Source organism: Triticum urartu, chromosome 1 (assembly GCF_003073215.2).
Source record: "Triticum urartu cultivar G1812 chromosome 1, Tu2.1, whole genome shotgun sequence".
Taxonomy (NCBI): domain Eukaryota; kingdom Viridiplantae; phylum Streptophyta; class Magnoliopsida; order Poales; family Poaceae; genus Triticum; species Triticum urartu.
The window spans coordinates 145,912,136-145,939,625 of record NC_053022.1 but is presented as its reverse complement, the minus strand read 5'-3'; the positions used below and the strand labels follow the sequence as shown (position 1 = coordinate 145,939,625).

At 44.1% G+C, this 27,490-nt stretch overlaps 2 protein-coding genes across 3 annotated transcripts in view; one reads left to right on the top strand and one right to left on the bottom strand.

Moving 5' to 3' along the window:
* Positions 1 to 4,143: 4,143 nt before the first annotated feature.
* Positions 4,144 to 4,811, top strand: LOC125552076. Its single transcript, XM_048715544.1, has one exon. The coding sequence runs from the start codon at positions 4,274 to 4,276 to the stop codon at positions 4,808 to 4,810; it is 537 nt and encodes a 178-aa protein (XP_048571501.1). The 5' UTR covers positions 4,144 to 4,273; the 3' UTR covers position 4,811.
* Positions 4,812 to 6,930: 2,119 nt separating this feature from the next.
* LOC125552058 (putative ion channel POLLUX-like 2) overlaps positions 6,931 to 27,490 on the bottom strand; it is a 42,728-nt gene continuing 22,168 nt past the window's right edge. For both annotated transcript variants that reach the window (XM_048715533.1, XM_048715526.1), the window contains exons 13-24: positions 11,458 to 11,534; positions 11,291 to 11,371; positions 10,608 to 10,799; positions 10,416 to 10,529; positions 10,221 to 10,313; positions 9,977 to 10,103; positions 8,462 to 8,538; positions 8,071 to 8,118; positions 7,914 to 7,983; positions 7,765 to 7,838; positions 7,571 to 7,681; positions 6,931 to 7,364 (exon numbers count right to left, since the gene is read on the bottom strand). In XM_048715533.1, the coding sequence (XP_048571490.1) occupies positions 7,245 to 7,364; positions 7,571 to 7,681; positions 7,765 to 7,838; positions 7,914 to 7,983; positions 8,071 to 8,118; positions 8,462 to 8,538; positions 9,977 to 10,103; positions 10,221 to 10,313; positions 10,416 to 10,529; positions 10,608 to 10,799; positions 11,291 to 11,371; positions 11,458 to 11,534 (1,184 nt within the window). In that variant the 3' untranslated portion in view covers positions 6,931 to 7,244. The remainder of the gene's footprint in view (positions 7,365 to 7,570; positions 7,682 to 7,764; positions 7,839 to 7,913; positions 7,984 to 8,070; positions 8,119 to 8,461; positions 8,539 to 9,976; positions 10,104 to 10,220; positions 10,314 to 10,415; positions 10,530 to 10,607; positions 10,800 to 11,290; positions 11,372 to 11,457; positions 11,535 to 27,490) is intronic.

The window sequence follows — 27,490 nt, the reverse complement described above, 5'->3', positions numbered from 1 at the left end:
GCGGAATCGTGGACATCCATATCGGTCCCTATGGTTACATGAATGATCGAGTGAACCTTTGGTTATCATGTGATCTTGCCTTTGCTTCGCGATACTTTACAAAACCCGGTGTGCATCGGTATCCTCCTGAGTCATCATCATGCTCACAATATCATTGCTCCCGTTACCGGTTTTGTTTTTCTTTCTCGTTGACGTGTTCCGGCATCCCCATGACGTAGTCGCCTGTGTCTGGCCAGACGATGATGGATGTCGTCACACCGAGAGGGCCCTAAGAATATATCTTCATCGTCGGAGGAGCAGATCCCACTCTCGAGCTATCTGGCCACTTGTCAAAATTTTCGATGAACCTATAAATTATTGTTATGATCACCGTATTACAGGTGATGTTTGAGCAATCTCGAAGCCCACCGTACGGTAAGAAGTGACCATGATACTCTCATGGTCTAAGGAACAATATCACACGCTAACACTCCGTATTATTACAATTGAATGTAGACGATATTTACTCAATTCATAGCAAACAAGATTGGGTTGATTCAATATGATTGTTCTTTCAACGTCATAATCTCAATGTTGTTTTGGGACTATCGTTACACTTAACGATATCCTAAGATCCGGAAAACATGATCACCAACAACACTTGAGCTGGTCTTAGTGGCGAGACTAGGAACCTTTTATTTGTCGTTTATCATTACACACGTGCATATGAGTTTTCCACTGAGTCGCATATTTCAGGATCATAGCAGTTATAGCATAGAATATAAATTATTAATTATGAATATGGAAATATAATAATGCAAATATTATTGCCTCTAGGGCATATTTCCAACAAATGCGTCTGCGCGTTAGGCGCACTGTCAACCCAAACGCAAAAGTGAACGGACACGCCGACCCAAACGGACAAACCGCGTGTCCGTTTAAATCGCCGCGTTGAAGTTGCTCTCAGGTTCTCCCTAACAAGGGGCCCGCGAGCCGTCGAGCCGAAGGAGTGGGTGTGTAGCTAGGCTATAAATATGTAGTGACCTTGTCGTTGTGGCGTTGGTCAATTGGTAAACAGTAAAGTGTTGTTGGCTTGTAACTGTCCTTTCCTATTCAGCGAGACAGCGATAACCACATGGTGACCCTGTCGTTGGAACACACATCCACCACTTGCACGCAAGCCATGACACTACACAACACAAGCTACCCCGGTTGTCCAGCCACAGATACGACCGCCACGCCAACTCTCAAGGTCGCCACCTCAACATCCAAAACTCGCACGAAAACGAGCGATCGAAGGCAAAATTCCTAGCGGCGTGGATGGCCTTCCTAAATCCTAATTGGCTAACCACGTCCTATGTTATCGTGGTGGCGGTGGACCCCTTTCCTCAAAGGGGAGGGCATTATTTGATCGTCTTGGGGCGGCGGACCAAGTATTAGGATGGATGGACTTTTGGGAAGTCCTTGTGTTGCACTCTTTTTGCTTTTAAGAAAATGATCCAATGATGGTAGCATGCCGCAACCCGAACGGCTGGAGTTGTGGTGTTGTGTGTCGTCATAGCCTGGGTCATCCACGAGAACGATGCAACTCCACAGCCTAGGACCAGCGCAACCGTGATTTGGCAGTTGTTGCCCCCCTCCCATGCCACTTCTCTCTGATGCTTAATCCTCCGCATCAACTTGTTTGTAAATAAGGCAGAGTAACCTTTTGTAGATGTACCATTGCTCGGTGTTGGACAGTGGCAATGATGGATTTGCCAGGGGGAGGTGGATCTTGCCATGTTGGGCATTGACTCTGGGCGGTGGATCCTCAAAACGAAAGTCGGGGGCGAATCGGAATATCGGACAACAATGGCGCTATGGGATCGGGTTGTGGCCTTGCTCGGAGTGGATGTCAATTCTACGCTACAGGTGGGACGTGATTCTGGAGTAGACAATGGCAACGCTTCGGTGTCGTGGTCCTTGGAGGCGCCATTTTGGAGTGGTCTTGGCTTGAGAGGCGTCGGCTCGGGTGGTGCTCTGCCCCGGGGCCGGCGTGAAAGTCGGAGTGGCGGCTCCGGATCTCGTCGTCATGGAGGGGTGCCGGCATTGGTCTCGTAGGTGGTATGTCGCTGGCCAGTCTGGTACGCGACCTCGGGGTTGGCGTGGATGTCAGAGCGGTGGCTCCAGGTATGATTGTTGGGTGTCAGCTCCGGTTGCTCGGGCGGCGAAGCTAGCGACTCGCCTGGTGCACGGCCTCGGGGTCGGCGTGTGGGGTTTTCGTTTGTACATCGAACGGCGACTTCGGAGATGGTTGTAGGGTGTCAGCTCCGGTTGCTCAGGCAGGCGGCTCGCCTGGTGCACGGCCTCGGGTCGTTATGGATGCCGGAGCGGCGTGTCAGCTACAGGTTGCTTGGTGACGGAGCCAGCGGCTCGCCTGGTGCATGTATTGTTGACAGTGCCCTATTGTAACGGTTTTTACCTAGGTTTTCGTTAATTAACAAGACGACTCTCTTCTACCTTTTTTAACAAGCCAGGTCCTAAGGAACTGCGTTTCAAAAAAATGTGGCCCGCTTGGGTCTAGGAGGGAAAGAGAGGGGAGCCATTCAGGAGTCCCTCCCAATCCACCAGCTCATTTTTCGACCACCGTTCAATGATTATCTCTGCCCAAATCAGTGAAGAGGCATCAGGCTAGCAAAACTGCAGGGTCAAAGCACTTGGGGGCATGTTTAGTTACATGCATGGATTTTGGCCTCCTTGCATCTGTATTTCGGTTGGGCTTGCTTAAGTAAATGCAGGCAAAAAATAATGTTCTATACATAGTTTGGTTGCCACACATGCAGCCACATGCACTCGCTTGCATCGCTCAAGTTTGGCTCGCTGGAAATGGCCTATTCGAACGTTCCTCGTGAGCTAAGCTCAACAATGCTTTAGGCTGGTCACAATGGGCAAGAACATAAGAGCATCTCTAGTGGCTTGTGTATCCCATAGTCTATGTCAAATATAGACCATCAGAGGCCAAAAAATGTGTCCAGCGGCTTGTGTATGTGCTAGTCTAAATTTTAGACATGCACCCGAATCACTACGCATTGTCCATATTTAGATGACGGAGCGAGGACGTCCAAACAGAGCTGCCCCTTCCCGAGCTCGCTCCCGCGCCGATCTGGAGAAGTTGGAGACAAGAAGACGGCCACGCCACTGCCCCGAGGAGCTCACCGTCGCTGAGGTACGCTCTGGTTTTTCCGATTCGGAGAGAGAGGGAGAGTGATTGAAGAGACAGGGCAGGGAGATGGGGTCGATGGATCTGAGGCCAAATCCGGCCACCGCCGCCGGCCACTGTCGCCCTTGCGGATGGGGCAGGGAGATGCGAGAGAAGGGGCTCCGGTTGCGAGCGCGGCGCCGGCGGCGAGCATGTGCGCGAGAGGCGGGTGCACAGGCTGCGAGCGGCTAGTGTGAGGGGGATGCGCGAGCTGCGGGGGCGAGCGTGTGCGCGAGCGGCTGGGGCGCCGGCTGCGAGCAGCGGCTGTGAGGCGCGAGCGGGTGGGGCACGAGCGCGAGCGGCTATGAGGCGCGAGCGACTGGGGCGCCGGCTGCGGGCAACGGCTGCGAGCAGTAGCATGTGCGCGAGCGCCAGCTCTCTGAATATTGATGCTGCTCCCTGTATCTGAATATTGCTGTTGCTCCCTGTATCTGAATATTGGTATTGTTCTCTGAATATCTGAATATTGCTGCTGCTGCTCTTTGTGTGCAGATGGAAAACTCATATGAGCTGGACTCACAGATCAACAACTCCTCATTTCTGGACATGATGAATGTAGGATCGAGTGACACAAATTGTTATGGAACAGCAGATTGTAGCCCACTTGCGGAACAAGTGACGATGCCTCCACAAAAGGGGAAAAAATCTGCGAAACCAAAATCAGCAAAAGGAGCCTCCACAAAAGGGAAAAATTGGTCAACTGCTGAGGACTTGGTGTTGATTCAAGCATGGGCAAACACTAGTCTGGATGCGGTGACCGGGACCGGTCAGAATTCAAGTACATATTGGGGTAGGATTTCAGATCACTACGACGCTCACAAAAAACCGTCATGGCCGGAGCGTGGTTCTAATGGACTCACTTGTCGTTACAACGTTATTTCAGCGCTCACAAGCAAGTTCTATGCATGTATTCAACAGATATTAAATAGAAATTGCAGCGGAATGACTCTCTCTGATAAGGTATGCATCTATCTTCTAATTCGCTTCTAATATACCATGTGTTGTATGGAAGTGTTAACTCTTCATTTCCTTTTTTAGGAAAGAGATGCACACCGCATGTACATTGAACTGGATGAGAAAAAGAAGCCATTTACATTAATGCATTGCTACATAGAGTTTGAGAAGTATCCAAAGTGGCAGACATGTCCGCTTCCTCAGAAGAAACAAAAGAAGACCTCGGATGCAAGTCCGGGTACAACCTCCAACGATGAAGACTTCGGCACATGCACTGATGCTCTTGAAGAAGAGCTAAGACCTCCTGGTACGAAGCATGACAAGAATGAACGTTTGAGGAAAGGTAAAACTTCTGAATCCAATGATAGTGGTTGCAAGTTATCATTACAAAGTATGTGGGCACAGAAGATAGAGAAGGATGATATCAAAGAGGCCACAAAAATTGCTCGCTACGCGAGAGCTTTTGAATTGCAAGAGAAGCAGATTGCATTGCAAGAGAAGGAGGATGCACGGAAACAGTTTGAATTAGATGAGAAAATCATGCTCATGGACACATCTCATATGAGTGATGCACAGAAGCAATTCTACAAGAATAAACAAGATGAGATCATTACTCGCTGCCAGAACACATCTGGTTGACCTTCATTTGTTGTTCTGTCTACTATTTCTTATCACTTGAACTATTTGTCACTTGAATTATTTGTCACTTCAACTATTTGTGACTTGAACTATTTGTCACTTCAACTATTTCTTATGCATACATGAAAAACTAGATGAAAGGAAATAGACCACAAAGTTACTTGTACTACATCATTCGTGTCCAAACTTCTGCCAGAGGTGCTCAACTAGATCATCTTGAAGCTGAGAATGTTCATCTTTGTTTCTAATTTGTTGATGCATCTGAATAAATGCACTCAGCTCTTCCGCATGAGTAGAGGACACCCTGACTCTTTCTCCCATTGCCTCATAAGTGTTGTTTTGCTGACCAGTGTGTCGTTCGTCTTCAACTATCATATTGTGCATTATGACACAAGCTTTCATGACATCACCGATTTCTTTACGTTTCCATCCTTTCGCAGGTCCTCGGACAATGGCAAAACGGGATTGCAGAACTCCAAAGGCTCGTTCCACATCCTTTCTAGCCGCCTCTTGCCTTTGGGCAAAATGTTTCTTCTTTCTTGTTTGTGGAGATGGTATGGTCTTCACAAATGTTGCCCATCGTGGATATATGCCATCTGCAAGGTAATACTCCATTGTGTATTGATGACCATTGATGGTATAATTCACTTCTGGAGCTTCACCTTCAGCTAGCTTTGCAAACACATGAGAACGTTGAAGAACATTCAGATCGTTGTTTGACCCTGGTAAACCAAAGAAAGCATGCCAAATCCAAAGATCTTGGGAAGCAACTGCTTCCAAGATCATTGTGGGCTCTTTCACATGACCTTTAAACATGCCATGCCATTTTTTGGGCAATTTTTCCAACCCCAATGCATACAATCTATACTCCCTAACATACCAGGGAATCCTCTTTCCTCCCCTATTGCAAGTAATCTTGTAGTATCTTCTTCATTTGGAGATCTCAGGTATTGGTCCCCAAAGACTTCACAAATTTTGATCACAAACTTCTTGCAAGCCTCTAGATTAGTAGCTTCTGCAGACCGGATGTAGTCATCCGCACTATCAGCTGCTATTCCATAAGTTAGCATTCGCATTGCTGCGGTCATCTTTTGCAACGGATGCAACCCAAGAAGTCCACAAGCACTTCTTTTTTGCGTAAAATAACCATCATAATCATGTTGAAGTATAGTTTCAGCTATGCGATTAAACAAATTACGGGACATCCTAAACCTGTTCGTAAAAATGTAAATGAGATAGGGAGGTGAAAAATAGGCAGACATTAAGTAAATGTACTAATTACGAACCTTCGCCGAAATAAGTTTTCGGGATAGCGAGGACTTTCTTTGAAGTAGTCATTCCATAGTATAACAAATCCTGCATCTCTTGCTCTTTGAAGTAGTCATTCCATAGTAGAACAAATCCTGCATCTCTTGCTCGATTGATTGTCTGACGTCCATGCTTGGAACCGCCATGGCGTCGACGATTCCTCTGCTCTTCCTTCTCGCGCTCTGCGAATGCTACAAGAATGAGTTCGTCGTCGTCAGATGAACACGACGACGAATTCATGAGCATATCCAAAGAAGAAATGTTTCCACTCATCATTCTGTTGTGTGAGAGAAGACAAAGGAATTCAGGAGAGGAATGAGAAGGCACAACCAAGATTGGTGAATGAGAGGTGGGAGGGGTGGTATATATAGACCTGGAATATAGCCATTGAAAATATAGCCGTTGGAAATAGAGTCGTTGAAAAAGTAGCTGTTGGAAATATAGCCGTTGGAGACATAGACTACCAAATTTAGACAATCCACTGAAAAACGGAGGTTGTCTAAAATGAAAAAAATTTACACCATTGTGTATGTGAAGATATAGACTACCAAATTTACACAAGCCACTAAAGATGCTCTAAGCTAGTAACTTACACACTTCCCTAGACTATGTTACTACCTCCATAGTGGGTAGGAACATCTATGTAGTGTCATACAACGATGTATTTATTAGGTTATAGACTCATTGTTTCTTGGAGTGAGTGATGTTCCGGTAACTTAGCTAGTTACCACAAGCACCTCTCTCTTCATTAAATATGTGCCACATAGGCAAAGTTGTATTGGAGTGTGTGATGTTACTCCTAAGCTCCTCCCCATCGTGACCAGCCTTAAACATTATGCCATGCAGGCCACACAGTAAAAGTAGACATCCAAACAGGCCAAATTGGGCTCCCCAGAGCATGCATGGCCCACATGCAGCCTACCAAACATGCCATTGGGTAATCTAATATAACTATTGTCATTTACAATAATATAAGTGGCCACAAAATTTCTATAGCTATGGAGACAAGTTATATTTGATCAAATGACATTTTTTATCTCTTTGAACAGATAAGTAACAGGCTATATTTCATCTCCTTGGGTAGCAAAAACTGTCAAAATTTCAGAAGAATGGCAAGCTGAAAATGTCATGCCGAAGTTTTGCTGCCCCTCACAATTGGTTGTTCACCTTCAAACTCTGATATCACGATGAGTGAATCTGTCATCTCAAGAGAAAGTGGCTGCAACTTGTTCGTAGGATTTATATGCTGCCATGGTTAAACAATAGATGAATTATGGTTGCCAATATTCCCAAAGTGAAAACTGAAAAGAGCGCCAGTCCACAAAAAATAGATCTAAAGAAGCTAGATAGCTTCTGAATAATGAAGTTAGAAAGAACCTTATGTTAGGATCTTATATACTTAGGGAACACCATTTCCTTATTATATCTAACAAATAAAAAGAGAGTATTAACCTGCTTCTGGTCCTTAACATAACCAATGGCAACTTCACGACGCAAAACTGCCCTTTCAGACAGCTCAGTGAATGATATTTTCTCTCCTTCCTTCATGTACAGTCCTACTTCCTACAATGAGCACATGCAGCAGGACAGATGATTTACTGACCACAAGCAGAGAATGCACAGGGATACCATTACGACCATATTACCTTAATATAAATCTCATCTCCTTCAGCATCCAGAATATCCTTCCATACTTCATTCAGCTCACTACATTCCGCAACTACATTTCATTTTTATCATGAGATAGAGCCCTTTTTAGGAAAATAAAGAGACAACTAATAAGTACACAACCAACCTTGTGCCGTCACAAGACTCATAACTTCCTCTGCTCCAATAAATGAAAGGGAGGGTCTTATTCTAGTTATCTGCATAAAATGCAGAGGTAGGAACTTATTTCCAAAATTTAAATACATTTGATGAACTGGGCAGTTGAGATATAATAAGATTCTTACTTGCTTTCCCAGCCCCGTGTCTACAATTTCTGATACAAGATGCTGAACCTATAGGACGCATTAAAGTGAGAATTTGTAAATTCGAGCAAATTGGTATTTCTTTTAGCATGGGAGTATTTATCAGATAACATGACTAACTGAACCAGGCCAGATTAAGTTTAAGTCCAGGGAGCACGAAACAAAATAGCCTTGGAGAATGGTCTATTTTGTTGAGCCACTAGCAACGCAAAAGAGGAGTGATTTGTTGATTCAGGGTCAAGTTTTAGTCTTTCCAGACAGTTCACATTATCAATATGTTACATGCCCCACAAGAAATGCATAGCAGCGCTTTGATGAGAAACACGGAGGTTCAGTTTCACATTTCTTAACATTATTTGTAGTGAGAACTGACCTTAATGTCATTTTTCTGGCAAATATTTTCAGCAAGGAGAAGGGTATATGCCAATTGCTTATCAGCCTGTACAGTATCTGCAAAGCCACATACACAGATGAAACTTCTCCATATATAACAGGGAAATAGTACAGTAATTCAAAGGTGCACTAGAGAGCACGTGCTCCTGGACGCAGAAAACCTATTTTCCAAATGTCAAACGTTTCTGAAAACAATTACACATGTAGAAGTTTGAGCCCTTATTGTGCATGCAAATTTTCTGCAAAAGAATATCAGTTTTGCACCCGGTGTAAGGAAACAAGTTTAGTGATGTACCTTTTTAGAGCTGAATTTGTTATTTTCAAAGAGCAAAAAAGTTCCTTTTCCATACAAATATACACACATACGAATGACTCCCGACATATGTAACATATTTTTTTTTGTAGAATTGCATGCACCAGCCAATTTTTTCATCCAAAGGTCCGAACCGAGAGAGATGGGAGACACGTGGGCAGTGAAAGCCGGGGCAGACCAGAATTATTTAGGGCATGTACAGTGGTTGATAAGATAGTCTTATCTTAAATCTTGCATGTAATTTAGAGAAGACAAAAAAAACGTGTACAATGGGTCATCTCTTAGCCTTATCTTCAATAACTGGTAATTCCTAAAAACATGGTGAGACATATTGTGCTAAGAGATCATCTCTTGTCTTCTCTTAAATAAGAGAAGACAAGCCTTATCTTGTGACTTCTCTCTCCTCCACCTCATCATCTATCCTACATGGCACTCTTAAGATAGCACCATTGTACATGCCCTTATAGCATTAATTGGGTTTTGAACCCTAGACCTCTTGGTTGGAAGTTGTACGCAACCGACCATTTCACACGTGGAACTGATGTAAGCCGCAATGGTTCTTATTAATAGGGTTTTGGCAGGGTCTTCAGATCGAGACCTGTTGGCTCTAACACCATATAGATTTGCATGCACCAGCCAATTCACTTAAAAGTCCAAATTGACGGAGAAGAGTAGGTACTTCAACACTTCCCACATGTCTAGGCTATGTCAGGTCTTAGACATGGAATTGATGTAGGCCACAAATATTTTTGTTAGACAGGTCTTAAATTCAGGACCTCTTGGCTCTAATACCTCATATTGAATTGCATGCACCTCTCAGTTCACCCAAGAGTCCGAACTAATAGAGAAGGGCAGACATAGTTCAGAACCTGGCTACTGCATTTTTAAATAAACAATTGCAGCCCACTTTTGAGGGGCGAGGGGGGGGGGGGGGGGGAGGAAATTGGCGTTAAAAAAAAGCGTGGCGCGCCGGGGGGGGGGGGGGGGGGGGGGGGGGGGGGAAGTACATTGCACACTTTTCCCGTCAACTTGAGTTTTTTGGGTGAGCTGGCTGTGCATTCAATACTATATTTTGATGCAAAAAAAATCGAATGTACTGTTCATCCCAGGTGCAGGTGCAGCTTGTAGTCATTTACTGATGTAAGAAATAGCATATTTCTGTTGTTCGCATGTTACTTGTACCTCCAATGAGCCAGTCTCTATCAGATATCACCACGACTGAAAGAGGAACATTTTTGTCACACTTGGCAGATTTCCTAATGTTAATAATCGCTTCCTTCAAAGTATCATAGTTCATAGGACATCCCACCTGTATGAAACATCATCACATAAAAATTAGGAAATAATAAGAGTAGGGCTAAGATCAAGTCCATGGAGCATTCTGTCCGTGAGCTTCAAAGGTTACTGCATAAAAGAGAGAGAGGACCTTATGAGTAACTTTAATATTTTTAAGTTGGCTCTGCATAAGGGGGTTGACAACACTCGTCCTCTCTGTAATAGGGGTTTCTGACAATATTTCCTGCACATTAAGTGAATTTGTTATACAAGTTCCACCCTAAGCACTAGTATTAAAACTGAGAGCAGTATATTAATTTCTTGTACCCTCTGAGTCTATACATACCAATACACTACCAGGTCCAAGGTAATTATCATATTCTCGAATCATATCGGTAATTTTTGGCCTCCAACCAACAATAAGTATGCATTCCCTTGGTCCCAGTGTACATTCGCTGCTCTGCATAAAGCTAATTTGATGAACCAAGTAATTTGACAAGGGGGGAATTTTCACCAATACATCATCACACTGAATTACCTTAGAGAGTGATTTTGACGGCCGCTCTACAATGTTCTTTAGCCGCGTTTCCTTCAGCTCAGTAACCACACTAGAAGATCTTTGACCCTCTTTTGGTTCTGAGTAATTAACTGAATTATCTGTTCGTTCAGATATATTTAAAACTGAATACTGTGATTTTATCCTCCCGCAGACAGGAGAAATAAGAAGCAACTGTGAAGCAACGAAATGAAGAGTGCATCAGGGAATCCACTAGGAAATTATAGGCCAAGCATCTTGTCAAGACTGATGGTACAAATGCAAAATAATGTAACATCGACCCATCATAATGTTTCCTATAAATAATATAGTTCATGCTGCATTTTCCTTGTTTCCCAAAAAATAATACTTCATGGAAAAGGTCCAAAGATATCTGTAACATGTTCATAGCATCGCATATGCTTATATCAGTGTTAAGTAAGAACTAAAAGGATATGTAACATAAAGCAAGGGTGCAACAAAATATGGTAATGAACATATTTAACAGAAAATTGTAATAATTTTTTGAACTGGCAAAATTTGAGTAGTTACTTTCACAAATGGTTTAGGAAAACCAGTTATGAAAAAAAACTAACAACAGATTTTTCTTGTGGAATCTTAGACCTGGAGAAAAGGCTTTGATTGGTAGCCCCTAATATAGAAAACAAAAGCCAGAAAATACATACTTTATCTGTTTCTTTCAATACTTCATCGTCACCTGGGTGGAAGTGAATCCCACCAGACCGAAAAATACCACAAACGACTGCCTGATGATGAGCATAAAGGGGAATCACAACAAAGAAGTGATGCAGACTGCTGAGTTTAGGCATTCACTTATTTGAAACAACATTACATCTTGGACTTTAAGTCTCACGTCCTTAAACTTCATGCCTCCTACTTCAGGAATGCTGAAAATGTTGAAAACATTCTCTGCAGGATAAAACAAAACAAGTCACAAGACCAAGTAGGATAATGGTCCTATCATCTAGGCTAAAAACAAGGCTGATACAGGTAAACAATTAATGCAAGGCAAAAGCATGCATACGAACCAATAATGAGTTTTAGTCAGAAATGTGTACGGGTAGGTTATGAGCTGGACTTGGAGAGGTTGTAGTATTGTGATAGGGTACTGCAACGAGTATGGATAGGGTAGGAATAGAGTTTGAGTCGGACTCATGTATCCTAGACAAGTAGCATAAGGATGGGAGGGGGCACACATTGTAAATAAATCATGAGAGGCTGTTCGGCGAGTGTGTCAGTCAGATCGGATTGCCGGATTTGCCAAGAGTGGATGACGACTTGGTGGCCAAGTCTGCAAGAGGAGGCGGTCTGACCAGCCATCAATCCAGAACACTGGTGGAGGTCACGCATATGGGGGAGTGTCGATGATTAATTCACCGTTCATCTTACGATTGTGCTAGAGGTCATGAAAGACAAACGATAAGAGCCCAGAGTTAGCGTCCATCCTTATCGTCTCCGATAGTTTAGCTCTATTCACCTATTACAAGCTGGACCTTGTATTGCTATGGGCCAAACAGGCCAGAGTATACACATGATACATATGCAAATATACCCCCTATAGAAAGGAGGAACCACACAAATCTATGGTGGGTCTACAGCACTCACTTTGGAAAGAAAATAGCTGTGCTGAGCTCGATTTTGTGCCTTCGTGAATGAATGTGCTATTTGAAGCTCGGAGGGCATGAACTGGTGAGTCCTTCTAAGCACATGTGATAAAGTCCAGAATTTGTTGAAAGATAGCAAAAGGTTGAAGCTGGTCTTGAGTCATTTAAATTTCGTTTACTAGGAGATAGGAGTGTCAACTGTCAATGTTCCGGATCCGGCAGTGCTATCAGGGGTGTATGATGGATAGCTAATTTGTTCGGAGTGTAAAAGTGCATCTAATCCCCTTGGTGGATTTTGGTAATTAATGTCAACATATCTGAAGGAACTAATGTTTTAACTAGCTTATCTTAGTAAAGTTCCATTCGGTTGCAACAAAGAAGATGAAAGGTAACTGAAAGAACATGCGGTGCCCCCATGTTTGGTTTTGGAAATTGATGACAATCTCTATGGACTAATGGTTGCCTTGAGTTATATTTGAAGGTTTTGTTCATAGGCTTTTCTTGGAGTACATGTGTTGGTTTCAAGAAGAGTTTGTGTCGACCAAGGTGCTATTCAAGGAATTATCCAAAGATTGGTCATTTGAGAGTTAAGCTTATTGCAAGCATGTCTTGAAGAAGAAGATTGTGTGATCATTCATGTTTACCTTCAAGACATCATCCAAACGAAGAGAGTTGGAAAGATTCAAGGTTGATCAAGACTAAGTCAAGAGTGAATCAAGTTGATCAACTCACAAAGCATAGAAGATGTACCGAGAGGGATCAAGTGATCCCATGGTTTGGTAAGCATTGTCCATTGTGCTTTGTGTACTAACCCATGGTCTATGTGAGAGTTCTACGTGGGGTTAGGTACATGTTCATGGGCTTGTGTCAAGAGGAAGATATCTCTCAACCCATGGAGAGGATGACATCAAGTGGTGATCGTCATCAAGATTGCCGTGTGCGAGTTCAAGTGGAGCATCACGAAGAGATCAAATGCTTGAAGCTTGCATGCCTGCAGGTCGACTCTAGAGGATCCCCGGGTACCGAGCTCGAATTCGCCCTATAGTGGAGTATGACGGAGCAATCAACTAGTCTTCATCGAGTCAACCCAATCAAGAAAGGTGGTCCAACTTGAGGGAGTCAAGATCGTCATCATCTAGCTCAAATGGACCATGTGCAAGGCAAAGGTTCGCCCTTGGTAGGTTTTCTATTTTACCGGTCTCATGATGGTAGTTGGGAGACCGGGTTATAGGATCGATTGCCGTACTATCAAGGGGGGCTCTCAATGAGTAGCTTGATCGTATCGTTCATAGAGAGCTCAAACCATTGCATCCTTGCATCATCTTTCTTGGTTCTTGTTTGGTTCTCTTTGTGAGTCTTGGAGCTTATGGTCATCTTGATGACAAGCTTGAGTTCATCGAAAACGGAGTTCGCATGCATCTTCTATGATGTTTTCGATGTTGGATGTTTTGCCGGTTCTTCTCGGTTGGAGGTTTCTCTCCTCTATTTGTTGGCATACCTCCCCTGCCTCTTCTTACTATAACCAGTCGCTGTTTTGATGCTACTCGTCGTCTTGTTTCCAACAAGCTTGAGTTTGCTCAATTCGGAGCTCATATGCAGAAGTTATGGCAGTTCTGATTTTCTTGAGTGTGGTTTTTGTCAGGGTCCCAGCGGTAGTACCGTGGTACCCAGCGGTAGTACCGCTGAGGAGTCACAAGCGGCAGTACCGCTCCGCAGCGGTAGTACCGCGGGCCACAGCGGTAGTACCGCTCCTCAGAGCGGTAGTACCGCTTGATGGTCTCTGCAGTAGTACCGCTGCGGCTCCGTGCTCCTACCGCCTCGACTCGAGTGCGCTTTTTCTCGTGTCGGGTTTTGCGGCACTTGCTGCGGTAGTAGTGGCGGTAGTACCGCCCTGCCTCCACGGCAGTACCGCTCTGGGTCCCAGCCCCAGCCCCTTTTCTTCTGGCGCGGCAGTACCGCTGAGGGGGAGCGGTAGTACCGCTTATGAGCGGTAGTACCGCTCTCTGCGGGGCTGAGTGGGGGATAACGGTTGGATTTTCCCCCTCCTATAAAAAGGGGGTCTTCTTCCCATTGAACCTTATCCTTTGAGCTCGTGTTCTTTCCCCATTGTTGACCTTCTTCGAGCTTGCTAACTCTCAATCCCTCCATGGATTCTTGCTAGTTTTTGAGGGAAAAGAGAAAGGAGATCTAGATCCACATTTCCACCAATCACTTTCTCCTCTATGTGAGGGGAACCCCTTGGATCTAGATCTTGGAGTTCTTGGTGTTCTCTTTCTTGTTCTTCCTCTCATTTTCCTCCCTAGCATTAGTTGCTTCGGTGGGATTTGAGAGAGAAGGACTTGGGCACTCCGTGTGCCCTTGCCATTGCATTTGGTGCATCGGTTTGAGTTCTCCACGTGATACGTGGAAGTTACAAGTTGAGAAGCTTATTACTCTTGGGTGCTTGGTACCCTTGAGCTTGTTCCTCTTGGGTGCTTGGGCTCCCTAGACGGTTGTTGGTGTTCGGAGCTCAATCATTATGGTGCAAAGCTCCGGGCAAGCGTCGGGGTCTCCAATTAGGTTGTGGAGATCGCCCCGAGCAATTTGACGGGTACCGGTGACCGCCCCCAAGGGTTGCCAAAGTGTACGGGTTCGGTGACCGCCCCCAAGGGTTGCCATTTGTACGGGTTCGGTGACCGCCCTCAAGGGTCCCTTAGTGGAATCACGGCATCTTGCATTGTGCGAGAGCGTGAGGAGATTACGGTGGCCCTAGTGGCTTCTTGGGGAGCATTGTGCCTCCACACCGCTCCAAACGGAGATTAGCATCCGCAAGGGTGTGAACTTCGGGATACATCGTCGTCTCCTCGTGCCTCGGTTATCTCTTACCCGAGCCCTTATGCACTTTACTTTGTGATAGCCATATTGTTTCTTGTCATATATCTTGCTATCACATAGTTGCTTATCTTTCTTAGCATAAGTTGTTGGTGCACATAGGTGAGCCTAGTTGTTTTAGGATTTGTGCTTGGCAAATTAACCGCTAGGTTTATTCCGCATTTGTTCAAGCCTAAACCGTAATTATTTTAAAACGCCTATTCACCACCCCCCCCTCTAGGCGACATCCACGATCTTTCAATTGGTATCAGAGCCTCGTCTCTCTTTATAGGGCTTAACCGCCTAGAGAGTAAGGATGTCAACTAGGGGATTAGGATTCTCTGACACTCTTAGTTTCGATGGCACAAATTTTGATGTTTGGGTAATTCGCATGCTTAATCTCTTTAGGGTCATGGACCCAAATTTAGAGCGAATTGTAGATATGGGTTTTTCTCCTCCGAAGGATCCTCAAAGATTATTTTTAGAGGATGAGAAAAACTCTTATCTCAATGCTCAAGCTTCTAATGTGCTTTTCAATGCTTTGAGCAATATAGTTATATTTCAACTCATGCCGTTCCGGGATGCTCATGAGTTGTGGACGAAGCTTCAAGATAAATATGGAGTGTCCAAGATTTGTGGGGATGATTGTTCTCCCTCCACCTCCGGTCGTATAGTCTTCTCAACTTCTTCTACCTCACCCACATGTGGTTTGCCACAAGGTAATGATATGGTGAGTAGTGTTGGTCATTGCAATGATGATAGTATGTTTATTATGGATGATCCTTCATCACTATCTTATTGCAAAGCTCCTTCTTTGGGCTTTAACACTTCGAGCACTCCAAATGTCTCACATGCTTGTGTTGATAGTTCTTGCATATCATGTAGAAATTGCTTGACTAAATCTCATGATGATATGCTTGCTATGCCTTGTTGCCATGATAAAAATGTATCTATTTTCTCGAGTTGTTGTGCTAACAATGTAGAGGAAACCCAACACTCCATGGAACAAGATGTGGTTTTAAATGGTGCTTCAAGGGATCCTACATCATCATCTATTGCTTTTTGCCTTATGGCTAAGGCTTCAAAGGTATCTCCTACTTTGAAACCCAATATGTCTCTTGATGATGTTGATGCTAATGATGATGAGGATAATGATGAAGAGAATGATAATGTTGCCTCCTTAAAAATTAAGGGAGAAATAGTTTTTAAAGCTCTTCATAAAAATAAAATTGCTCGTTCCAACTTCATGGAAATCATGTCCATTGCCATTGAGGGCAAGAAGTATATTGATGAGTTGGAATCTCGTCTTGAAGAGCATGAGGTCACCATTGATAAAATGGAAGGTTATGAGCGTGATTACGCTAATGAAATTGCGGATCTCTCTCAAGCTCTTGAACCTGAACAAACCACCAAGGAATCTCTTGAGGAGACTTTTGCTCTAGAATTATCTAGAGTGAGGGAATCTCGTGATAGAGCTCTTGAGGTGGCCAATGATTTTGAAACTAAAAATGAGGAGCTTGAAGTTGCGCATGCTAAACTCCTTGAGGACTTTGAGCACCTCGAAAATGGCTCAAGGGTCATTAAGAGTGAGCTCATCAAACTCACCGAGTCTCATGCTCAACTTAAAGCTTCATATTCTAAAAAGCTTGCCAAGTTGTCTTCTCCTCTTGTTGCTAATGATGATGCTTGTGCCACTAACTCTATCTCTTGTGAAGCATCCATATTGAAGGAGAATGTTGAGCTAAGGGCTCAACTTGAGTTGCTACCTAGCAATTATGGAATGTTGGAAGAAAATTATGTAAAGCTCACAAGCTCTCATGATGATCTCCTAGTATCCCATAATGTGCTAAAATTAGCTCATAAGGCCATGCTTGCTAAGGTAACATCTAGTGAGCCTCATGCGGATACTAGCACTACTTCTAGTCAAAATGCTATATTGCCATGTGCTAGTCCTTGTAATTCATCTACTCACAATGTTGGTACATCTTGTGATGAATTGCTTTTCTTGCCTTGTTGCTCTAACGATGAAGCTTATACTTCCTCTAGTACTTGTGTTGAGACTAACCATGTAGAGGAAATCAAAGAGCTCAAGGCCCAAGTCACTTCTTTGAAGAAAGACTTGGAAAAGAGTCATGAAGGGAAATCCACACTCAACAATATCTTGAGTGTGCAAAAATCCCCCAATGACAAAGGTGGACTTGGATTCAACTCCAATAAGAAGAAGAAGTCCAAGATGATCAAGAAGAAGGGCCAAGAACAAGTCAAGAACTCGGCCAAGATTATTTGCTTCAAGTGCAAAGTAGAAGGGCATCATGTTAGATCTTGCCCATTGAAGAAGAAGCCCATTAGTGACAAGCAACAAGGGAAGCAGCCACAAGTTCACTCTCATTCTCAACCTCAAGTTGAAGAAAGGCCTCTTCCCAAAAGGACTCAAGCTAATGCTTCTCAAGTTGAGAAATTAAGTGAGAAGAAAGTGAAGAGTAGACGTTGCTACCTATGTCGCGAGAAAGGTCACCTCGCTTCTTCATGCACTAGTGGTAACTTATCCAACCCAATTATTATTGATGGTGTCTATTCTCTTGGGAAGGATAAGGTTGGCAATGTGGTTGCCAAGTTTGTTGGTACTCAAAGTGGTTTGAAGCAAAGAACCATTTGGGTAGCCAAGCCTATTGTGACTAACCTCTTAGGACCCAACTTGGTTGGGGACCAACAAGCTCAAACTTGATCAATAGGTGATGTTGGAGGTCATTGGAGACTTGGCTATATTATGAAGAATTAAGGGGACTTCATCATACTTATTGTCTCAAGCCAAGTCATTCGGATTATCAAGTTTCTATCTTATATCCAATGTTTCTCCTTGCGGTAACTCGTGCTTAAATTGTTTACATTGAAAGTTACTTGTCCCTTTGCATGTTTGGCTTTGTTCCTTGCATGTGTTTGTATATGTTGTGCTTCCAACTTGTGTGTTGGTTTGGACATCATGTACGTGTGTGTCGTGCGTAGAGCCTTTATGCTTCTTCTTGTATCTTAGTTGGCTCTTGTGAGAGATTAATGGAATATCCCGTTATGGGGGAGTAATGTGCTTTGTGCACCTCACAATTCTATAAATGTGTGTACACGAGGAATACCATTTAGTATTGATATTACAAGAATATCTAGTTGCTATGTGGTATGTCTCCTCATGAGAAATTCAAATTCTAAATAGTCCATTAATTATCTCTTGTTGGTTCCTCTTATTGCCTCTTGTTAAAGTCTTTAATTGGTATCACATTATGGGGGAGTAATATGCTACGTGTATATTACTAGCCTAAAAAATGTGTACATTTGAGATATTGTCATCTAGAGTTGATATTGTAAATTATCTTGTTCCTAAGTGGCATGCTAACTCTACAAGTTGCAATCTGCTTTTTGTTGGTGTGAAGATGATGTCGGATATCCTTGCTATCTACCACCGGGAATTATTTCCGTTTACTTCTTGTCTTTTGACAATTGGTACTCACTTTTGTGGTAGATTTTATTGATCATCTTTACATTGGCTTTTGCTTTTTATTTGCCCTTTCTCTTGCCAAGGTTTGTATCAACTCCCTTTGTCTTCCATACCACTTGTGGATCTTGTGTATTTCTTGATCTTGTCTAGTGTTTTCTAGATATAGTGAAAGTTGTGATCCCACCTTGTGCATTTTGTATTCAAATGTAAATTCTCTATAATGCACTAGTCTTGGGGGAGCTATCCTATTTTCTATAAAACACTCATCTTGTGATCCTTATCAAGTGTGTGTTTGTGGAAGGCAAGCCGTTTCTTTTTGCTGCTTTGTGCCATCATGAAACTTTGTAGAGAGCTTGGTTTGTTTGGAATCATCCTCTCTTTTGGGAGTTTGATGTCTCTTCTTTGTGTATATCAATGGATATCTCATTCCTTGTTGTATCCATTATGGATATCCTCCAAGTGATGATTTATTCATTTGGTATCTTTTCTTCGCTTGGTTTTTCTTTGTCTTTTGGTCTCAGTTCTTGAAAGTCTTGAGCATGCATATTAACTTCGTGTAGTATCTTTGGCATGCTTTCTTTCTTTGACCCAATATATAGGGGGAACTCCACCAAGTCTCAAAATTGGATGAGATGTGCATGAAATTCATTTTCATATCTATATGCACATATTTATGTGGAGTTTGTCCTATGTGTTGTTGGTTCTCTAACTCTTTGGTCCCAATGAGGTTGGGTACCATTTTGTTTGTGTTGTTGTTCTAGGAACAAGTGGAGATGCATTGGATGCTCAGCTCACTCACAAGGAAGGAGTTGTCACCATGTGCTTATTGGAGTCAAGCTAGGATGATCAATGAACTACATTGTACCTTCTATTGGTATCTACTACATCCTTCCAATGTTATCTCGGTAACAAGTATCTTCATATACTTCATGCACACATTCCTTGCATCAACCTTGTGTAGGTTGTATCATGGCATGTTATCCATTCTTTCTTGTGATACTTGTTTCCTTTCTCAAAGCATCCCAACAATGATGTCTTGTTGCTAGTTGTGATGTCTTTGATGTTCGTGTGGTTGGAATTCATTTATATGCAATAAGACCATATCTAGCCTTGTGCCATGCTCTCAAGCAAATATCTTATTGGTATATGTATGACTTCCTGTTGGATATCTTGTTCCTTCATGTTGTAACTATTTCGGGTGTACATGCTTCTTTGTAGATATATATCATCATGATTTCGTCTACCTAGAACCTTATACACTTGAGAGAAATTACATCTCTAGATGATATCCTTTCTTTCACGTCCACCGTGTCTTTCTTATGTTACTTCTTTGGTGGCTCCGTGAAAGCTTTTGCCTTGAGTGCGTGTCTTATCTCGTTGCATCTTGATGCACTCTTGTGTGGTGAAGATTACTTTCCTCTTGCTTATCTTTACGAGGCTTTTGCCATCTTATTGGTATCCCTCGTCTTGATGAGGCTTTCATCTTCTATCTTCACCACGGGTCGTCACAAGCATAGGTTCTTTATATGCTTATTAGTAAGCTTGTGAACCCATTTACTTGTTGTGTGTGGGAATGATAGGCCTTGCACCGTGTTGCCTCATTCTTTCAAGACTTTATTGATGCTTAATGCTCATCCGTACATTAGTCTTCTCAAGTGCATTGCCTTGACTCACACACACATCATTTTGGTTGAGCCCATTCTTAAGTTGCCTCTTTTACTTGTTGCTCAACCATGTGTTTCTTGCAAGTACTAGGCTTAGTTTCCTATATGCTCACTTGCACTTGTTGTAAGTTTCTATTGATTTTGGGGGAGCTATGATCCTATTTTGTGCACTTTGTATCCAAATACAAAAAAATTTGATGTGCACAAATCATGGGGAGCTTCTCTAGGTTCTTTAGAACACTTCTTTGCTCTTATCATAATATCTTTCTTTCTTGTGGCTCGTAGGACCATTGGCCTAGTTGGTTCAATTGGTATCTTTTGATAGCTTGCTTCAATTGGTATCTTTTGATCGCTTGATTGCTTGTGTCTCTGTCGATTATGTCTTTGTGGCATATCTTCCTTTAGCAATCTTTGGGCCTCAATATAGTTTGTCTTCCTCCAAGTATTTACCGTTGGATATGTGTATTGCATTCCACTCTCTTGTTGAGAAATACACAACTTATGGAGGAACTCAATCTATATTGGCCTTCTAAGCTTTTCGCCCATTTTGGCAATCGATGCCAATGGGGGAGAAGTTTCAGAGAGTTTTGTGGAGGTTTCGGAGAGTTTTGTGGAGAAGTCTTTAGAGTTTTCTCCTTACTTTGGTTTTGTTCCTAAGCATTTGCATCTCATACGCATACATTATTGGTTGTTGCATTGCATGGTGATGCATAATTCCTTGTATTAAACTCTTGAAAGTGATTGTCATCAATTAACAAAATGGGGGAGATTGAAAGAACATGCGGTGCCCCCATGTTTGGTTTTAGAAATTGATGACAATCTCTATGGACTAATGGTTGCCTTGAGTTATATTTGAAGGTTTTGTTCATAGGCTTTTCTTGGAGTACATGTGTTGGTTTCAAGAAGAGTTTGTGTCGACCAAGGTGCTATTCAAGGAATTATCCAAAGATTGGTCATTTGAGAGTTAAGCTTATTGCAAGCATGTCTTGAAGAAGAAGATTGTGTGATCATTCATGTTTACCTTCAAGACATCATCCAAACGAAGAGAGTTGGAAAGATTCAAGGTTGATCAAGACTAAGTCAAGAGTGAATCAAGTTGATCAACTCACAAAGCATAGAAGATGTACCGAGAGGGATCAAGTGATCCCATGGTTTGGTAAGCATTGTCCATTGTGCTTTGTGTACTAACCCATGGTCTATGTGAGAGTTCTACGTGGGGTTAGGTACATGTTCATGGGCTTGTGTCAAGAGGAAGATATCTCTCAACCCATGGAGAGGATGACATCAAGTGGTGATCGTCATCAAGATTGCCGTGTGCGAGTTCAAGTGGAGCATCACGAAGAGATCAAATGCTTGAAGCTTGTCGTCCTTTGTGGTGACAATGGACTTGTGAAGATGTGCGGAAGAGTGGCTCACCCATAGTGGAGTATGGGGGAGCAATCAACTAGTCTTCATCGAGTCAACCCAATCAAGAAAGGTGGTCCAACTTGAGGGAGTCAAGATCGTCATCATCTAGCTCAAATGGACCATGTGCAAGGCAAAGGTTCGCCCTTGGTAGGTTTTCTATTTTACCGGTCTCATGATGGTAGTTGGGAGACCGGGTTATAGGATCGATTGCCGTACTATCAAGGGGGGCTCTCAATGAGTAGCTTGATCGTATCGTTCATAGAGAGCTCAAACCATTGCATCCTTACATCATCTTTCTTGGTTCTTGTTTGGTTCTCTTTGTGAGTCTTGGAGCTTATGGTCATCTTGATGACAAGCTTGAGTTCATCGAAAACGGAGTTCGCATGCATCTTCTATGATGTTTTCGATGATGGATGTTTTGCCGGTTCTTCTCGGTTGGAGGTTTCTCTCCTCTATTTGTTGGCATACCTCCCCTGCCTCTTCTTACTATAACCAGTCGCTGTTTTGATGCTACTCGTCGTCTTGTTTCCAACAAGCTTGAGTTTGCTCAATTCGGAGCTCATATGCAGAAGTTATGGCAGTTCTGATTTTCTTGAGTGTGGTTTTTGTCAGGGTCCCAGCGGTAGTACCGTGGTACCCAGCGGTAGTACCGCTGAGGAGTCACAAGCGGCAGTACCGCTCCGCAGCGGTAGTACCGCGGGCCACAGCGGTAGTACCGCTCCTCAGAGCGGTAGTACCGCTTGATGGTCTCTGCAGTAGTACCGCTGCGGCTCCGTGCTCCTACCGCCTCGACTCGAGTGCGCTTTTTCTCGTGTCGGGTTTTGCGGCACTTGCTGCGGTAGTAGTGGCGGTAGTACCGCCCTGCCTCCACGGCAGTACCGCTCTGGGTCCCAGCCCCAGCCCCTTTTCTTCTGGCGCGGCAGTACCGCTGAGGGGGAGCGGTAGTACCGCTTATGAGCGGTAGTACCGCTCTCTGCGGGGCTGAGTGGGGGATAACGGTTGGATTTTCCCCCTCCTATAAAAAGGGGGTCTTCTTCCCATTGAACCTTATCCTTTGAGCTCGTGTTCTTTCCCCATTGTTGACCTTCTTCGAGCTTGCTAACTCTCAATCCCTCCATGGATTCTTGCTAGTTTTTGAGGGAAAAGAGAAAGGAGATCTAGATCCACATTTCCACCAATCACTTTCTCCTCTATGTGAGGGGAACCCCTTGGATCTAGATCTTGGAGTTCTTGGTGTTCTCTTTCTTGTTCTTCCTCTCATTTTCCTCCCTAGCATTAGTTGCTTCGGTGGGATTTGAGAGAGAAGGACTTGGGCACTCCGTGTGCCCTTGCCATTGCATTTGGTGCATCGGGTTTGAGTTCTCCACGTGATACGTGGAAGTTACAAGTTGAGAAGCTTATTACTCTTGGGTGCTTGGTACCCTTGAGCTTGTTCCTCTTGGGTGCTTGGGCTCCCTAGACGGTTGTTGGTGTTCGGAGCTCAATCATTATGGTGCAAAGCTCCGGGCAAGCGTCGGGGTCTCCAATTAGGTTGTGGAGATCGCCCCGAGCAATTTGACGGGTACCGGTGACCGCCCCCAAGGGTTGCCAAAGTGTACGGGTTCGGTGACCGCCCCCAAGGGTTGCCATTTGTACGGGTTCGGTGACCGCCCTCAAGGGTCCCTTAGTGGAATCACGGCATCTTGCATTGTGCGAGAGCGTGAGGAGATTACGGTGGCCCTAGTGGCTTCTTGGGGAGCATTGTGCCTCCACACCGCTCCAAACGGAGATTAGCATCCGCAAGGGTGTGAACTTCGGGATACATCGTCGTCTCCTCGTGCCTCGGTTATCTCTTACCCGAGCCCTTTACTTATGCACTTTACTTTGTGATAGCCATATTGTTTCTTGTCATATATCTTGATATCACATAGTTGCTTATCTTTCTTAGCATAAGTTGTTGGTGCACATAGGTGAGCCTAGTTGTTTTAGGCTTTGTGCTTGGAAAATTAACCGCTAGGTTTATTCCGCATTTGTTCAAGCCTAAACCGTAATTATTTTAAAACGCCTATTCACCACCCCCCCCTCTAGGGGGCATCCACGATCTTTCAGTAACCCCACTAAATTTGCATGAAGACAAGTTTTGGCCAAGCCAAGGACTTAGTTTTTACATTTTAGTTATCCAAGATCACATTGGGTCATAGGTATGCCAATACTATCAAAAGGGGAATGTGGTGGCTAAGCTGAGTCTCTTGCCATATGTGCTTAAAGATGAAAGTCCAAAGTCCTCAAAAGACTTACATTTCTCCACTATATGTACCTAAGTTTCATTCCTTCAAAGCCTCTGAGCCACTATCCAGATATAGCCGTTCCAAAACCCTAGTTGACCACTTGGAACCACCGAGATAGTTGACCACTTCTCTGTATCCTCTTCAAAACCTCTAAACGACCCCGCTTGCAAACTCTGAAGGCGTTCTAGAGAGAGTGCTACATGCAAGGTAGTCCATTCGGAGCCATTTGAAAGTTTCCACGTTTAGCATTGTTCAGAACTTCTGACCTGATCACTCCGCTTCCTCTGAGCTGTGTTAAAAGTGCATGACAGTCCGATTTCTGGTCCCTCCTATTTATACGCCCACCTATCCCAACAGTTCACTCGAAGCAAACTCCACCCCATCATATTTTCTGAGAGAACACCACCTTCTTGTGTTGAGTTCAAAGAGCTTTCTACTCCAACCAACAAGCCAAGTCTTTGATCTCTAATCCCGTCCTTGTTTTCCACTCCTACCTCTCCAATCTAAAAGCCATATCTTGAGAGAGTTTGAGTGTGGAGGAGATAATCTTTTGTAGCACAAGAGCAAGGGATTCATCACCAACCTCAATCTTGTTATTTTTAGAGGGTCTGCACCTCCTAGACCGGCTAGGTGCTTGGAGCTCACCGGGTGGGCAGTGCCCGGCGTGGCTGCTTCCCTTGGCGGATCGGTTGCGGCGGCGGCTGGATTTTCGGCGTCGGCTCGTCTTTAGTCAGCCCGTTGCGACCTTCGAGCTCTCTCCTCGTCATCCGGGCGCAACCTTCGTCGAAGGGTTGGCCCTCCCCCAGCTGCGGTCCATCACTCGTCTCGCACCCGGCAGCAGGATCGAGCTCGTCTCGCGCCCGGCAGCAGGACTGACCTTGTCTCGCGCCCGGCAGCAGGACCGAGCTCATCTCGCGCCCGGCAGCAGGACCATGCTCGTCTCACGCCCAATGCCGCAGGACGGGGCGATGGAGGCCAGTTTCGGCCGGCCTATCGGGTCTTGGCACTGGGGGCAGCCCAGGGGTGTGAAAGGCGGGTCCTTTCAGCTCATGTCTTTGGTTGGGGTAGCGGCGGATCTCGGGTGAGGTGGTGTCAAGGTCTTGAATGCCGGGCGGCGGCCCTGGTGGTGGGCCCGCGGTGCTCATGGGCAGAGCCCGTGGCTTGGTGCTGCCCGGTTGCCATGGCCGTGTGGGCGGCATGGTAGCCGGGGTGTGGCGTTCGGCGGTGGTGAATGGTGGCCGGGGTGAAAACGTGCTCTATCTTCGGACGGACCGGCGGCGGCGAAGCTTGTTCCCTTCTTGAAGGCATCGTCGCGGCTCTCATTGCCCATAGTTGCTCCAGGGGAAACTCTGATCCTCGGATCGGGCGGTGGCGGCGCTACGGTGGCGGCCCCTTCGTGAAGGCGTCGCCTAGGAGCCTACGGTTCGTCATATGTGGCTTCACCTCTTCGCGTAGTGCTAGGGATGGTGTTGCTGCGCTCAGCGCCTATGTATCCTGCCTTGGGTGTGTGTGTGTGTTGTGGGGGTGTGTGTTTGTACCGGGTGCTGTTGTTTGGTGCTTTATATATAAAAGCGGGGCGAAAGCCTTTTTCGGTAAGTCTTTAAGTTGTGAAGAAACCAAGAAGTTTGTATGGGCTTGGAGATAGCCTACATCGTGAAGATCCACCCTGAGCAAAACTAGACCTTTGTGATCGTGTTGGTTGCTCCTTCGTGGATTCTTAGTGGGTGATAGTGTGGAGGGATTTTACGTCGATCCTAACAGCAGTGCTAGCGGGTAACACTGAAAAAGATAACGAAATATGTAAGTGGCAACCGTGTGGCAGATTGCAAAACTGCCACACCCTCCCGATCTCCTTCTCCTTCCATTCCATTCCATTCCATTCCCGCACGTCCTCCCGATCTCCTTCCTTTCCTCTTGATCTCCTTCCTTTCCGGCCCTCCTGATTTCCTTCCTTTCAATCACCAGTTACGGCCCCACGCGCCTTTCAGATTTTTGGGCAAAAACAATGCTTTAATTGGGATTTGATCTCTGGTCTGCAGGTAATCAACAAAGGGAGCCAACCATCTCACCTATGGCACTCATTGTTGAACAAGCTAAGGAAAATACTGTTTTTGACATGTTTTGCCTTTAATATTTTATCACTGAAAAACTTTTGTTTCACCTATCAAACCTGACACATAAACTTTTCCCATGGTAAATTCTCCATCACCACCACGATAAATGACGCACCACCAACATGATAACTTTTGTATACCACATGGTACATTATGTGTAAGTAGCATGGTCATAAGCATTGAAGGCGTGATAACTTTGGTGAAAGCATCATGGTAACTTTGATCATTGGGAAGAAATTTGTTGAACCCCGGCCCCAGGTAATTTCTATAAATAGCACGATAACATTCACGCCATAGACCTGATAATTTAGATACAAACATCGTGGTAACTTTAACCATTAGGGAAGAAAAATGTGAAAATATACCAGATAATTTATGTGTAAATAGATGGTAATATACGCAGCGCACATCTGATAACTGAGGTAGAAACACCATGGTAACTTTGACCATAGGGATTTTTTTTTTGAAAAGATACTCCGGTATCTTCTGTGCAAATAGCACGGTACTATACCTCCCTCCCCTGGTATTTTTATGTGTAAATAGCATGAAAACATATGCACCGCGATAACTAAACACCATGATAAATTTTTGACCCGTGGGGGGAAATTTTGCTGAAACATACCCTTGATAAATTTTGTGTAAATAGCATGATATTTTAAGCACCGCGGGCTTGATAGGTTACCTAGAATCAACATGATAACCTTTTGTCCCGGGGAAAAGTTGTTCAAAACATCCCCGATAATTTTTGTGTGAATAACATGATAATATAAGCACCGCATAACCGATAAGTTACAATATAAACATGATGGTAATGTTTTACCAAAGGAAAACAAGTTGTTAAAATCATACACTCGCCTCGCGAGGCCTCTTAGATGAACACAACACATGATGTGCCACAGAAAAGCCACATAATGTTTAGTGTCATGAGGAGGCACATGTGCTCGTGGGTTGGCCCAGAAAAATGGCCCATCTTGACCCGCTATAGGCGTGATAAGTTACGCAAAAACATCGAAAAAGTTATGAAAAAAGTTACCGAAACACACTCAGGTTTTTAGGTGTAAGTACCATGATAATACACGAACTATAGACCTGGTAACTCATGTACAATCCCTCATGGTAACTTTGACCAAGGACGAGGTTGATGTACACATACCCTGATAACTTATGTGTAAGTACCACGATATTTTACACATCGAAGACCTTATAACACAGTGGTAACTTTGAAAGGGGTGGTTGTTGAAACATAGTACCTGGTAAGTTCTATGTAAATAGCACAGTAACTTACGCAACACAGGTCTGATAACTTGCATGCGAATACCATGGTAACTTTGTCTCGAGGGAAAATAGTGGTAATTTTCTGTACTTTTTTGTAGTAACACAATTGTAAAAAAAAGATCAAAACGATTAGTTTCTTTAGTTTGAGCAACAAATACCTAAGGGTGAGGTTGTTGTGGTGGCGCGCTTTGGTGCCA

What these genes read in the sequence shown, in the direction of transcription:
- LOC125552076 (XM_048715544.1), top strand. Translation starts at nt 4,274, where the DNA reads ATGTACATTGAACTGGATGAGAAAAAGAAGCCATTTACATTAATGCAT.